General features: G+C 41.0%; 1 protein-coding gene across 13 annotated transcripts in view; it reads right to left on the bottom strand.

Annotated features, from left to right (window-relative positions):
• The window catches only part of rap1gapa (RAP1 GTPase activating protein a), a 59,287-nt gene that overhangs the window by 23,320 nt on the left and 19,451 nt on the right, over positions 1-16,516 (bottom strand). For 11 of the 13 annotated variants that reach the window (XR_009783822.1, XM_061735516.1, XM_061735524.1 and 8 more), the window contains exon 3: positions 997-1,090. Coding sequence is in view for 10 of the 13 variants with exons in the window: in XM_061735516.1 (XP_061591500.1) it covers positions 997-1,090 (94 nt within the window). In the remaining 3 variants the exon portion in view is untranslated. Of the gene's footprint in view, positions 1-996; positions 1,091-2,584; positions 2,811-16,516 lie in introns of those variants that run through there. The other 2 variants (XM_061735525.1, XM_061735522.1) reach the window with 1 other exon arrangement.

Below are 16,516 nucleotides of genomic sequence, written 5' to 3' on the forward strand. Positions count from 1 at the left end.
TTCATTTTATTTGTTCCTAAAATAACCTGGGAAGCTTTTTCATAATACACACTTTTATTAGCAGTGCAAAAGGTAGGCTGAGAGATTCTGACAGCGTGATGGATTTGCTCGGCGCCATGATGCCAAAAATAAATGTATTCTCTCTTATTTATCTCCAATTCATTTTCACTTTTTCTTTTTTTGCTATTTTAAATTTTATATCTGCACGCAGCAGTTAAGGGTTCCCTTATATATTTTCCTCTGACAGGGGAAATAATAAATCAGGCTTTGCAGATTTTTTAATGTTCGGTTCGGCTTGGAGTGAATGTCATTAATGTAAGGTTTGGAGAAAAAAAAGGGATGCCTGATTAAAAAAACACTAATTGAAAGCACAGAAACGGTCACATTTGAACTTTTAAGCTGTTTCAAACCCCCAAAATGAACAGAATTAATTTTAAGACAAGGAAGTAAATGAATCCTACACCAGTGGCGGTCTATTTTAGTGGCACATAATGGATGACGGGGGGGGGGGGAGTAAAGAGGTTCATCCTTTGATTTGAAAATGACAATTGTTCAGACAGGCTGTGATTTATACGCTTTGATGGAATCACAATGGCCAAGATTGAATTGAAAATGTGTGCTCATCAGACTTTCGGCTAAAAATAGACATAAATTAATTAAATTAGTGAAACATAATAATCCAGTCACAGTTTTGTGAGCCCTAATTATGGAAGTAATACAAAAGAAGACTAAAAAATATAGATTCAAAGTTGCACTGCAGACAAACACACTGAGTTTAATACAACGTGACAAGATAAAGACATTTAAGCATGTGTCTGCCGACAAAAGCAGAAGAGGCCGAGTGAGGAGAGACGAGAAACAAAGATCACAAAAGGGATGGTGACACCAGGGTGAAACAGATAAGGTTGGGGGTCAGAGTGCAAACGTAACTCCACCCCCGTCCCCATCCCTAACCCCCATCCCTAACCCCCGTCCCCGTCCCCGTCCCCGTCCTACCTTGTGGAAGGATGAGCTGGTGTGTGTGAGTGAGGGCTGGAACAGCTGGGGTTCTAGCGGGGCAGAAATGCGGGAGTCACTCCCATCTTGTTTCCTGCAATCAGGCAGATGTAGAATATTCAGTCAGAAAAGGTCGCTTGCTTCAGGGCTCAGCAAAAGGACAGCGAAAGGTAATGCCACAGGGAATGTTTTTGGTCGCTCATAACAAGAAAATGCATTTCTGTGAACTTGTGGCCGAAGCAGCGCACAACAATTCTTAACCTTTAACTTATTATCAAAGCCAGAAAATACAAGTTCCAGTTCAGGTAAAGACTTCTTTTGATCTCTTAAAAAACCCCGAAAAACTACAGATTTCCCAAACTATTACACGAATGTATTCATTTTGTTCTGATCTAAAATGTCCTACAGGTTCATTTCAACAGGATTCATTTTAAGTGCAATATTTTACTTTCATAAGTGAGCAAGACTTTATATATATGCCTAACTATCTGACATTTAACTATCCTATTTCTTTGCTTCTTATAATTAAAAAAGAAAAGACCCCCAAAAGATTTCAAGCCATCAAGTTATTAAGCACCGCTTCTTCCTTATCTGTTCAATGACACAGTAATAGTACAAATAAAAACACATATTGATTTTCTAAGATGTATTTAAACAGTCAGAAGGCACCAGTTTTACATGCAGAGAAATACTACGTATAGCATTCAATAATCTCATGAGGTTAAAACTGATCACTTTAGATTTCAAAAATGAATAATTCCTCACGGCGATGGTAGTGAGACTAAACACATGAAGTTGCTTCTGAGGCGGCAGATGAGACTAGATAAGGCTGCTCAAGAGGGACAGTGACCAAGATGGAAATCATTTAAATCACACTGCACTCAGATTCAAATGTAGGTGAAGAAAAACAGAGCATGAATCATTAACATACAGTGCTACTTCTCTGCTATTACACAACCAGTCGATCTCCTATCAAGGCAGGTCCTGCAGCACTCAAGACGAAATGGGAACATTTCTGACGACGAGCCTGTTCTCAACTAAGAAAGCACCTCCAGCAACAGCTCTCACATGGAAGGACGGGATACACCAGAGCATCAGCTGCCCTCAACTCAGAAGAAGAACCGATTCTCAGTAGATCAGATGCAGAATTGAGACGCACAAGTACACTCAGACAGATGAGGTCCTTTCATCTGAGGCAACGGGCTTCAATAAAAGTCACAATGTGTTCTGTACATAGTATTTCTGTTATAATAGCAAACAATAACTGTACACATTCATAATAACCTGACATGATGGTTATAAGGGAAATGCAGGATCAAAATATGGATCAGAGGAAAAAGACAGGGGTCTTGATTGCAAACTCACATGTGGTGCAGCACATTTACACCTGCCTTAGTGTTACCACGTGAGCTCTCCCGCAGATCAGTTTCCAGCACAAAGCCACAGCTTCATCCCAACAGCACAATAAATTGCATAACCCACCACAGCAGGTTAGCAGCGCTCCACAGAAACCAGCTTTGTGAGGGAGCCGCTCAGAAAGTCCCCAGGACAGATGGATGTCCAGCTTGGAGCAGAGCAGCAAACTTACTCTCACTGTGTGGCAGCGGCTGCAGCACGCTGGGATCTCCCCGGGAAGTGTGGGCCGGCGACCGGCACTCAGGTTTCTGTAGATGACTCACTGTCTGGGACTCCCCTCCCTTTGTTCACTTCTCCCCTCTCTGTCTCTCCAGCTTCTCTCAGCTCAACTCTCTGCTCCCCCTCCGTCACTCACCTGCTGGCCTCACTGTCAGCTCTTCAGACTGCAGCACTCTCTGAGTGAGCATCCTCCCTGGCTCTCCTCTCTGCCTCTCCCTCCTCCCACTCTCTCTCTCTCTCTCGCTCTCTCTCCCTCACACACAAATCTGCACTTTGCCACTTCCTCCATTTCCACCCTTTTGTTTGCTCTGAGGCTCACATGTCCGAAACCTGAAACTACACACTACACGCCCACTAACACCCCCCAACATGCACTTCCACTGCCCTCACCCCCTTCAAAGCGGGAGACCCTGCTCACCCCCTCTCACCCCCGGGGGGGTTTACTGAAGCCTGCCGCTCTGAAGGAGAAAGCAGGGATTATTTGGACGAAGGGGGTTGTTTTCAATCCCATGCTCTTTCTGAGCGTGCTAGTGCTAGTTGCTGTGGCAACTAACATCAGCTACACACGTAGAAAAGAACACAGGCACTTTCATGTTTATAATGATGTGACCCGAACAAAGTGATTATGCCCAACATTAAGCTCCCAAAGGTGAATAGAAATTGTAGCTTCCGTGAAACCCATTGTGCAGGATGAGAAGGCCTGACTGGAAAGGTTTTTAATTACTGTAATGAGTCTTATTAAGTCCCCCCGCGAGCACATGTGTTTCCTTCACTAATCTGACATCCACAATTCCCAACAGACCTCTGACTAATGTCACCAGTGGGGCCTTTTCATGCTAAATCAACAATTGCTCCTCAGACAGCTCCCCAAATGTGCACCTGAGCAGGGACGTCGTGTGTGTGTGTGTGTGCACGTGTGTGTGTGTGTGTGTGTCGTGTATGTAGTGTGTGGCGTATGTGTCAGATACCAGGAGATAAAAAGGGATTACAGAGCAGCCTCCATATTGTGCGTCTCTGAGAGTGGTGCACAAACAAACAATCCTTGTACAAGCCAAAGCTTCCTGGGAAAGAGAAGCAGTGGGATGAAATTGAGACAAACTTAAGAAATGTCAAGGAAAGTAGATATTTGTTGACATGGACCACAGCACATAACATAAAACCCTTGAATAACTGGGCTGAACATATATATATATATATATATATATATATATATATATATATATATATATATATATATATATATATATATATATATATATACATATATATATAGAGGTGGGTGCAATTCATCGATGTGTCGATGCATCGCAATGCGTCACGTGACGATTTGTAATCGATTATGGTCCAGTAAAAAATCCTATCCAGATTCCAGACTGAATAAGCTGCGGAATCATTTCATTTTCAAGAATGCACATTTCTTATTATTCACTTGAAATATGGCAGATATGTTTACACTAAATAAATTTGATGGAAGTACATATCTTGTTTACTTGAATTAATGAACTCATTAAATCCAGGGCTTGACCGTTTTCAGTGTTTTCCGCCAATAGAGGGCGCTCTCATGCAAGTGCAGCTTTCCCTGGTCAAAGTTAAGTAAGTCAAAGAGCAAATGTTTACATAGTCATAAAATAAATTAGTTTGTGTCTTTGAAAAATACATGTCAAATGTTCAAAAAACCTTGTTATTTACTTAATGAGTGTTGTTAGAGGAACTGAGTTAATTGATTGGCTATTTATTTACAAATGTAGCCACAGATGAAGACAAAATCAATCTTGTATGGAAAAAAGCATTAAAAATCACAATAATCGAAGAATCGTGGCACCAATAATCGAATCGAATCGACAATCGTTATAATCGAAGAATCGAAGAATCGAAGCTCCAATAATCGAAATCGAATCGAATCGTGAGGTACCCTTGTTTGCACACCCCATATATATATATATATATATATATATATATATATATATATATATATATATATATATATATATATATATATATATATATATATATATATATATATATATATACACAGGACTGTCTCAGAAAATTAGAATATTGTGATAAAGTTCTTTAATTTCTGTAATGCAATTAAAAAAACGTCATACATTCTGGATTCATTACAAATCAACTGAAATATTGCAAGCCTTTTATTATTTTAATATTGCTGATTATGGCTTACAGTTTAAGATTAAGATTCCCAGAATATTCAAATTTTTTGAGATAGGATATTTGAGTTTTCATTTGAGTTTCATGGCTGTAAGCCATGATCAGCAATATTAAAATAATAAAAGGCTTGCAATATTTCAGTTGATTTGTAATGAATCCAGAATGTATGACATTTTTGCATTACAGAAAATAAAGGACTTTATCACAATATTCAAATTTTCGGAGACAGTCCTGTATATATATATATACATTCTGAACATGGGCGCTTTGACAGTGGTGCTTAAAAACACATTATCTGATAGGAGCCCGTTTTGTTTCAATTTCCTGCCTAAATCTGATCAGCACCAACCAGAATTTCACAAAGGATCACTGCAGCGTGCTGCAATCAAATCAAGGCTGGATGCACACTAGTAGTATGGGACCTCTCAGACGACTTAATGTTCATCATAAAAAACCCATAAAAATTAAGTGAACAAGAAAAAACAACAACATATACTGTAAGTCATGTAGAGCTTGTGTTTATCTCCTCTGCATGAAGATAGTTGGTTCAAAATTGATAGCATCCTCAGGGCTTCAGAGTCCTCACTACAATCCCAGAGTTAATCCCTGCTGGCTGACCCTGATGCCGGGGATTCCCATCCCCATTAGCCTGGGGAAATGACCTGGGTTCCTCTCCTCTCCTGCCCAAACACCATGTCCTCATTTTTCTGAGCATTTTCACTGTCCCAAATTTTTCCCATCATCAACCCACTCTCTCTGCCCATGACATTCTGCTTTTGGGCAAATATTTCTCAATCAAAAAGCGTTAGATAATCTTACACCCTCAAGCTAAAATAATATTAAAGCTTGCTGGATCTCATAATTCCTAAAGAATTTGGGCTGGTCAAAATAGACAGGATAATGAATGTTCATTGTTCACCATGTTTCCCTGATAGATTTGTATAAATAAACATTTAAATTCCCGCTGACTGAAACTTGTTGTGCATAACAAAATTTGCCAAGCAATCAGTCAAGAAAGTCATCAGTATGATGGGCATGGGGGAGGGCATTAGCCAGTAACCCCTAAGGGCAGCAACTTGTTTAAGACTCCAACCCACCAGACAAAAGCTTGATGGCAACTGATCTTAAATATCAATGAATGTGTATTTATGCTTAACCAGAGCAAGTCTCCTGCAGATTTCATGTGTGGTGGCATGCAACAAAAACAGACGACAAATGTATGATTTCTGCTGAGTTTTCTGTCTGTTCACATAGACAAAGCTAATGGCTGCATCCCTTTGCTTTTAAACAAATTATTTGTGTTTAAATCAGCTTATTTGCAAGTCAAAAAAGCAATGCCAGCCTGTGAGGGAACTTTATGCCCCAGTCATGATTTCTCTGCAGTAAACCTGAACACTGCTGTGGTTTTTGATTGTGACTGTGCTGATAACCATGCAGTTTTTAAGAATGATTAATGAGGATACACGGGAAAGAGACAGGAAAAGATGAGAAGTAAAAAGAGCAAACAAACAGATATTTCTCTCTTTTAAGCAGGATGTACACAGAGTGTGTGTGTGTGTGTGTGTGTGCGCATGTGCATATATATCAATGGTTAGTGCCTTAAATGGCAAAAACCTTTTTGCTTCTATATATGCATTTTAATCTTGCATCAGTTGTTAGTTTTGTGCATAGTTGTGTGTGAGAGTGAATGTGTCCTCCACAAGTCCTCTTTGACAGATTGATCAAACATACCTCATTAAGAGATGAAACATTGTTTCTGCCAGAGAGGACAAAAACCACAGACATAAAACATGAAAGGACAAAACAGGGAGAGACTAGACAGTGATAAGGTGCAGTGTGTGTGCAGTGATGTGTTGTGATCTAAGTGATTGTGAGGTGGATCAATACACAAAGTGTAGAGATGCAACCTGAGACAAATACATATAAGTGGAACACGTATGACAAAAAGGAAAGACAAGGACAAAAACTTTCTTTATAATACTTGAATTAGTGTGTATGCATGTGTGTGTACATGATGATCAATAAACATTGAAAGACGTAAAATTAACCAGAACATTAGATTCAGTTGTGATAAATACAAGCTTGCACGGACAGACGGAAGTAGAGAAAACTTAAAGAGAGTATTTCTTTCTTGAAGATGATGATTCCCCACTACCCTTCCAGTTTTTAACAATGCGTTGGACAACTCTTCACCTGATTTTTGTAGTTTCAGGAATCTCTCTAGACATTGGCTCTGCTTGATGCATGACAATAATTTGACCTTTCTGAAACAGATGAACATCTTTAAACGCCCACAGGATGTGTCTTCTAAGAAAGATAAGCTTCTCACTGCATCAGTTTGGGTGAAATAATTTGTTGCCAGCCAAAACATAATCATTCAAGCAGTAATTATCCAACGGGAGGCTCTTACCTATTTGCTTAGTTAAATCAAAGTGGTGACTTTTTTTTGGACTGGCAGCATATTTGAAGAATGGTTTTCACAATTTGCCTGAAAGGTGTGTTTTCCTGTTGTACTCTTAGTGCCATCTCAAAGCCAAGTCTCTATTGAGGTCAGTGTTTTCAGTGATGTCCGTCATTGTAAGGGCTATTGCAAAATCTTCAAATGCTCCTCCATTTCTGATTTTGAGCTGAGTTTGACATTTGTAACCAACTTCTCGTGTTCAACTTTTTTTGACAGTGTGTCGCCAGTTCCATTGCAGCAACACAAGGCTCAAAAAGGTTTAATCCAGCCGAATGCCATTTTAAATGCTAATATATTGCTCATCCATTCCAGAAAGTTAATTTCTCCACAAGGCTGGTATTCAATACTACATCAGGTCTATGCAGATGTCCACATTTTGTGAAAGATTTTCTTCTAGTGATCCTGTGATGAAAATCATATTTGTGCAGGAACAGCTGCAGAGTTGAACAGTACATATGCCAAATCTTCCTGAAAGTCTTAGCATGGATTTAAAAAAAAAAAAATGTATCCCGATTTTATTCCCCTTAGCATGGATTTTGATTGACCTTTTCAGAGATTCTGGCAAGCAGTCTTCTCATAAAGTTTTAATTGTCTCCCAGGCCTAAACTTGGCAATTTCTTCAATGCATTAGGAGATGAGAGCACAGGCACCTGAAAATAACTTTTTCTTATAGTCCTTTGCAGCTTTGCAGGCATCAATTACTTCAATTTTATCAGGGTACTTGGCAGCTGCTTAGAGGAGCCTATCGCTGCTGATTGCTGAAGCAAGGTTAGTGGAATCAGATTAATTATAAAGCTTTGAAATCTCCGTCACATGGCTGACTTTCCTACCAACGACTGCAAACAAGTCGTAACCTTTCAAAGATGGCTAAGATCTCAAGTCTTACCAAAATATCTGAGAGTAATATCTGAGAGTTATGACTGCCTGGGGAGACAAACTCTTGCACGGAATTGTACTGTCCTCTATTTCCTCTATCTGAGTTTGAGTCTTGCTGATTTCTCATGTTTTAAGTTTAAAGGTATTGTGACATCATTTTTAACATGCTTTTAACACTATTAAAAGTCTTGGCCAACATCCCTCAAATGTGTCTAAAAGGGTGTAACAAGAAAAACTTCACTCCAGTACTCTATTCCTGGCTTTTTATGACGGTGTTTTTTTGCGCCGTGAAAAACGCTTCCATTTCCCCCTTTCCTGTCAATCATTGCCCCGCTCCTCCTCCAAACCTCCTCCAACCCAGCCATACGCTCACAGCGGCGTCGGAGAGTTAAGCCGGGAGCGACAGGCGAAGCATGCACGGAAAAGCAGCACGGCGAAGTAGTCCACAGCAAACAATCATAAAAATAAAGGCATGCAAGCAGCAGTGTCCCCTTATCTTAAGTCCAGTCAGTGGCCACGGGTCTTTTTAGCAGTTGTCCTCCGGTGATGAGAACAAAAGAGGCTCTAAACAGCTCCGTGTTAAGCCTGATTTATGGTTCCGCGTTAAATCGACGCAGATCCTACGCCGTAGGGTTCAGCGTACGGTGCGCGTCGCCGCGTAACCCTACGCCGTAGGCTCTGCGTCGGTGTAACGCGGAACCATAAATCAGCCTTTATGGTGCGCTGGAGAGGAGAGGAGGCAGGGAGCTGGGTGGAGGGGGCGGTGATTTAGCGGGTCTATACGTAACGACCCGCCACCAAACCACATGCGCCGTTTTTGCATAGTTATGCGGAAAATCCCAGAAAGCACACAATACACTGAATGTTAAAAGTTCGTTGTTTTTTGGGTGTAATTGATGTCAAGACACCCAACAAAACACAAAAAATCAAGAAAAATGTGTTTTTCATGTCACAATACCTTTAAGGTTGTTTTTGAAACCCAGTTGGGTCCTACTCACTTACCCCAGCCACAACAAGCGAGCTGATAGTTTGGATTGTGCTAACCTACTGTATGACACTAACACGGTAACCATATTATGTTCTGATCGTATACATTCTTGCTACACATTCTTGTCACAAAAACAATATGTGAAATTAGGACTGCTGGAGCTGATACGAAGCCTGCCTCGCTCACATCTGAAGCAAAGCTGGATGTATAGGATTTGATCTGAATGAATGTAATGTAACTTTAATCAGTATCAGTAGCATGAGCTAAGCTAAGACAGATTTGATCACCATGTACCATTCAAGGCCAAACAAGAGCCAGTCGTGGTGAATTGTTAGTGCAATTAACAGCAAAACCAGCATATTATCTTTAAAAAAAGAATATTTGTTCCCTGTTAGGTCTTAATTCAGAGCTCAGAAGTAAAACTGACTAAAAGTGCTGAGTAGCTTCAGCGCTGACAGCTACTGGCAGGGAGTGGGACTCATTGGGCCCTGGAGTTTCATGCCTGGGCCCGGCACACTTTAGATCACGACCTATATTATTAAAATCATGTAATTACAACCTTACATGTTAAGTCTATAATAAGACACAGTTCTGTGAAGCCTTGTAATTCAGTATATTTTTCCTGGCCCTGCTACACTAAATCACATTTTAAAAATGGTCATAATTCTTAACACAAACCCCCTTTTTTACAAAGCCTTCTGATCAATTCAGGTCAGTTTCGTTAATGTAGTCCTGAATCATCTAGCATCTCAGGGCACTTTTCATATAGAGCAGGTCTGCACCAGAGTCTTCATTATATTAATTCTATTAATATTTACTCAATAATCCCCCCTGCCCACTCTGGATATGTGGGCTCATATGGTGCTTGGTGCTGGATCTTGCTTCTGACTCTGAAGGGCTAAAGGACAAAGTTTCCCAGTTATGTGGTGTTGGATCACATTTTTATTCAAATTGTATAACGTTATGTTATATGCCACAGCGCTACACAATTCATTGACTTGATAATTAACTGTAAACGACGGTTTGCAGGCAAAGTTCATCATCTTGCCTGACCTGTTTCACCGTCTTCATTTGATGTTACAAACCGCAAGCTCGTTTTAGTGAAACAGTTGTCAAATTTTGCACATTTAGCTGCATTTTATTTCAGAGTTTTCCTCTTTTTAATTCTAGCCTTCTCAAGCCTTCTTTTTACCACTTGCTCTTACTCTTTTATCTTTCAAACACCACTGACTGAGTACGTCTGAAAAAAAACAAATAAAAAACCCCCAAAAACAAGAGCTGCCAGTGGAGGAGGAGGAACAGCGGCAGCATCCCACACGAGCAAACCCAGTACCACGACTGAACACCAGTCCCCAAAAAAAACAAACAAACAAAGAAAATGATAAAAAGAGAACACGCCCTTGCGACCCAGACATCAGACCGGCCCACCGGTTGTCCTGATCCTCCCGATTAGCCAATCCGGGTTCGGCCACTGGTTTGACAACACAGACTGCAATTCAACTGTCACTCAAAACAACTATGACTCTAATTACACATACATTTGTAGCTTAAAACAATTCTGAATCAAAATAAATAAAAATGAATCCCACCATACAGTGGTCATAGATGTGCAATCCAGCTATGAGAACCAAAACTGTTTATTGTGCCACTTCTTTTGTTGGTCTACTTGGTGATAATTGTCTCCACCTGTGTCTTGTGGTCTTGTGATTTTCTAATTATCTTGCCAGTTTGTTTGTTATGCTTCTTGTCTTTTCTTTGAAATGCTTCTGGTGTGTTGCCTCACCTATGCTTCCTGATGTTTTAGTTCTCCTGGATACCCCACTGTGTTCACCAGTTTTTTTTTAGTTAAATGAAGCATGTTGTTTTCAGCTCTTGACTCCCTAAAATCCTGCATTCGGACACTCCTTCATACCATTCCTCATAAAAAGAGAAGCAATATATCAGTTTTGTTCAAGATAATGTCAAATTTGATTCCTTTTTATCTTTGGGCATGTTGGAAATCAGTTGTTTTACTTACCTACTTACAGGATAATTCACACTTAGCGATCCAAAGCACAACTGAATCTTAAAGCGTGGTTTGTTTGTGTGACTACTCCATAAAAGCATGACCCCAGTACAATTGGGAGGGTGTGATGTATTTTGGCACTTTTCCACTAGTATCGGCTCAGCCCGGCACGGCTCGGCGCGGCTTTACACGGCCCCACACGTGTGTTTTCGCACTGCCAGGGGAGAAGCGGGCAGGTTTGGGTGAAGCTGCTGTGACGTACTCGATTGCGCAACCGCTTTGTTCATGTCGGCGCTGATCAGAAATTAGCTGGAGCCGCGAGCGGCTGAGAAAAAAACAGCCCGTCTACATCGCTTTTTTAATTTTTTCTCGACAGCCACCAGGTTTATGAACATCTGCACCTCAGAGTTGGATCACCAAACAGACGTTTTGCGCTTTATAATAAAATCGCCGCGAGTCCCCTCGCGCTGACTCCCGCTTCCTGATTCAACGTCTGACGGCCCCGCCCCCGACCAATCAGAGGCGCGGAGGGTGGTGACGTCCCCGCCCCCCGACCAATCGGTGGCGAGGAGGTGGTGACGTCGGAAATAGTCCCTGCTCAGCCCGGATAGAACCTCACTGAAATGGTTACAGAAAAAAGTATCGACTTGGAGCGGCTCTACTCGTCTCAGCCCTAGTGCGAAAGCGGGTAGAACCGAGCTAAGGTGATACTAATGCAAAAGCGCCATTTGAGTACTGTTGCATGTACACGGAACAGGAGGTGTACTTAAAATATGCCTGTCACTTAGATGCTCCATTCCTTTTGACAAATTTTTAATAATATAGTATCGTAATCAAGCAAAGGCTGTATCCTACCAGAAGGAAAAAAGACAAAATCAGTAGTGTGCTGTTCTCCAGTTTGCCAATACTCAGACAGCACAGGCACCTAATGTAACAATTTGATGGTGTGTATACAAGTGGAAGTCGTGCCGAAAGACGACTGAGACTGGACTAATGTGAGTGTGGGGAGGCCGGGGAATCGGGAGGGAGAGCATGACACGGTACAACATGGCTAGTGTGAATATGACCTCAGTCACAGAAACTTTGAGTGTGCTACCCAAACTTTTCTATGGGACAGCTGCACTAGTTACTCAGTCTTTGTTTTCTCCAGACAGTGAAAACAAAGGAAAAAAACCCTAATAACACCTTTTAAGATAACAATGCAATGACATCTCATTATTTCCACAGCCTGGAATTATGGTTCATTTGGAGTCACGCTGGAGTGCATCCGTCAAATGTGCGTCACATCTCTGCCCTGATCCCCTTCCTTAGTTGCAAAATCTGCTCTACATAATTTGTTCTGTGTAAGTTGATGCGAAGCAAGTGCACTACAGTGGGCTTTTAGAGTCGGCTGCCGCTTGAGACCATAAAAGTTGATTATAATATATACTGTCAAGTATACATAAAACATTTTTTTTTGCAGTGCACCAGCATGAGTGTGAAACCTCGAGTTTGAGATGCCCTGCAATTTTGCTTGTGTGTGTCATCAGCACTCCAGTGAAGTCACCAGGAAGCAGGGCCACCTGCAGCCTTGTCCGCTTCATCAGTAAACCAGCAGTCACAGATAAATAATGCCTTTGCTATGAATTACACCAAAATGGACCCTGGAAATGCCCTGCTGTCAAGGCCAACCCTCCACAACCTCCCCCACACTGAACTCAAGACTCAATCAAATGGAAGGATGATTGTCCCCTGAACTCAAGCCATTTTTCTCTGCCAAGCTCATGTCAGATGTTTTTCTTGAGTGCAATGGCTGCAATTTGAGCCCCAAATGCAATCTTCAGATGAAACGGTCTGAGATCCTTCCAAAACATTTTTCTGTTTTCCTGGGGGCTATACATAAGCAATAAGAAAGATAAATTAAATATTTTTATGAGCTGGATCTGTGTACTAGAGGAAAGTAGAAAAATAAGAAAGGTTTAATTGAACTTTAAGGGAGAAGCAAACAAAACAAAACTCTACCTGCTAAAAATCCTAGATAATTAAACATCTTTGGTTTCTTTTTGATAGATCCTCTTAAGCAAACACTTTCCCACACAAGTGACCATATTTGGTGTGCAATGAAGTGCCTGGAATGGATGTTTTTGAATAAAGCATCCTGACACAACCAGTAGGTGCCAATTGCCAGCCTGTTTCTCTCTCATAGTCCCTGGGGACATCGCACTAACACGGATGTTCCCTAGATGACGACAGAAGGTCACCACGATATCATTTTGTGTCCTCTCGTGTTCTGACCTCAGGGCTGTTAAAGACGATTAAAAGTGTAATATTTGATCTGCCTCCTGTGAGTCAAGAAAAAAGTTGCCAGAGCATCCTCTCTCATGGGACAGAACGTACATGCAATGGTTGGAAGTGAACCTCTTCTGCCACAGGTATTAACTTTAGTCACTCCATGACAAATGTTAACAAACAGGCTCCACAATGGATGAACACATCTCCAAGTACAGATAAACAACAATCCATTTGCAGGTGGGGTGAAGATATTAGCTCCCTCTCGGATATCTGAGGACCAGTCTCCTGTATGAAAAAATGCTGCAAAAAGTGCTTACAAGTAGGGCAGTAGGGATTTTAATATATATCGATATATTTTCAAACGCGATATGGTACAAGACAATATCGTTTATATCGATAACATTTATTTTTTATTTTTTTTAATGATTTTGATATAGCTTATTTTATGACAAATTGACTTGAATGTTTTATTTGCGATTTGCACAAATGTTTTGTTATTTGCACAACTGTCAACCTCAGTGGAAAAGTCTGCCTGTTACTGTCTACATTGTATTAATTGCACAGTGTATTTTAATGTAATTGTTATGCAGGAAAGGGATATTTGTTTTATTTTATTCAAGAAGCATGTTTATTCTATATATGCAGGCAGTTTATTTTTATTTCATTTGTTTTATACATTTTGATATTGTGCAGACCTCTGTAAATAAAGGTACCTGTGTGACATTTGGCACGAGGCTTTGTATTAAAACTGACTGTTTTTTTAAGGGTTTGCCTCAGAAAAAAATGAAGCTAACAGAGATGCTATGCTATAATGCTTTGGGGGAAACCCCAATTATGGCACAGAAAAAAATATCGATATATATCGAGTATCGCCATTCAGCTAGAAAATATTGAGATATGACTTTTGGTCCATATCGCCCAGCCCTACTTGCAAGTAAGGAGACCATTAAAAAAGAAAAACAAGCAAACAAAAAGGAAACTGCCACTTCAAAGCTGCATGAATAAGATTACATAAAAGGCAAATGTCCACTTAAAGTTGCTTGGAACCTCCAACATCCTGCTGTCATCCGAGCGTTATGTTTTTGTTAGATATTCTGCACTGGTGTCGGATGATGGATGGCATGTTTGGACTCGGTACAGTGAGATGAGTAGAACCAGGGCCAGCGTGTGTCTCTTCTCTATATTTGGTCTGACAGCAGAGCTCTCACAGAGAGACACTTTTTTCTGATGGGGCTCGACAGTTTTTCTCTTGCCACGTCCACTCTGCAAGACAACTCAGTTTGATAGAGACATATGGGTGTGCACAGGCAAATAGGCCTAACGCATGTGAACAAATGAAAAAGGAGAGCGTGCTGCGGGGAGAAATCTTGTGGGAAATCAGTGAACCTGAACAGAGGAGTGTTCTCCTCAATGCCTTCTAGGTTTTTGTGAGTGGAAACAAGGAAATATGCCTGGGATTTAGAAAGCCTCGTGAAAACAGGGTTGGAAAAAATAGCAAGTCAAAATCTTTAAACATGAAGTAAGAAAAAACTCTGCTTTGAGTTATTTTCCACATCACCCATTCAAATAAATGCAGAGCACATGCACATGCCGAATTCAGACTTTCCTCTTTTTATTGAAAGGAGGACTAAAAACACTAAATGGGGCTTGTTAATCTTTACTATAAGACACAGATTTGTGCACAACAAACTCAGATTGATGAGTTTGAATCTTTGCGTTTTTACTGACACTCAAAAGCAAATACTAACACCAACTTGTCAAGTTCTTAAAAGTCCCGTCTGAATTCTTCCTTGCAAGCAAAAGTAGCGCCTGAGGAATAGTTCAAGAGTTCAGCCCATGTCTGCATGAACATCAGGTGTGCTGAAGCATCGATAAGAAAGAGGCATCAGCAGCTGAGTTGTTTTAAAGAATGGGCAGGGGGTTACGCAACAGACAGCCTGCTACAGTAATCCGTCATGCTTCGGGGGCGGGGAGGCCGAGTGCACTTTGTGCCTGAATGTATGATCATACGCGCGTGGAAGAGAGACAAAGAGCACAGCATCTTAGTGGAGCTATTATCCTGCGTAGCCTTCCTCACCCATTTCTTCTCATCGAGGGAGCTTAGCAAGACAGGATTAAAACCAATTACAGGCCTCCCTCAGGAGCATGGAAACAGGACTTGAGGATCATCTATTTATTCTGTATGACCCACCAGACGGAGGATGGTCATTTAACATTTAATCAACGACCAGAGTGGAGGGATCAAAATGGAACAATTGCTGACATTCAATACATACAACAGATTAGGAGTCATTTCCTACTGAGCACACACAAAGCATTATGAGATGTAATAGCTGTACCTCTGTATGAAATGAAAAAAAGCATAACGACAGCAACGGGTCCAAACAATCCAGACAAACCTGTGCTGAGCTGCGGCTCTCTTGGCTTGTAATTTGCAGTCATGCACAAACAAGTTTGTTGACCTTCAGATGCAGAAAGGTGAGAATTTTAATGGGTTGTTCTCTTCTAGCGTTGTTGGTCAGAGATTATAGCTCTCATTTCTGATTTTCTGATTGTTACCGTTTGCAATTTAGATTTTTCATGATGAAATATCTAACGGCACTTTCGCAGTTACAGGGTTAGCTGTTAGAAAAGAATCTGTCCTGCTGTGTACGGACACAGCTCGTGATGCTTCATCCCTCATGTACCGCCGTAGCAGCAAGGGTCCGACAAAGCCATCAAGCAGTGTTTGCCAAGTGTGACTCTTATTATCTGTGCTTCTTTGGAGCGAGGCAGACATGTCCATCTCTCTTCATCGCGCCATATCAGCTAGTTGGTTTCTTTATCCCTCCTCCTCCTTTTCCCAGTTCTTTTAACTCCAGTGCTGATTTCTTTCATTTAAGAGACCCTACTCTTCACATTTATTTTGCAAGCAGTTTTCATTGTGTTCTTCACAAAAGATGCAGCGATTATCTCTGAGGCAGCTGTAGCTAATGGCCAGAGTGTTGCCTGCCAAAACTAGGCCAGTTACTGAGTAAAGCAGGCCTGGTTGTTTACCGTGATCCCCCTGCATCTGTACTCCAGTGGGACGGTGTGATGATGCACTGTTTACTCTGCTACAGTCAGACAGGCGGGG

Source organism: Cololabis saira, chromosome 12, assembly GCF_033807715.1.
Source record: "Cololabis saira isolate AMF1-May2022 chromosome 12, fColSai1.1, whole genome shotgun sequence".
Classification (NCBI taxonomy): domain Eukaryota; kingdom Metazoa; phylum Chordata; class Actinopteri; order Beloniformes; family Belonidae; genus Cololabis; species Cololabis saira.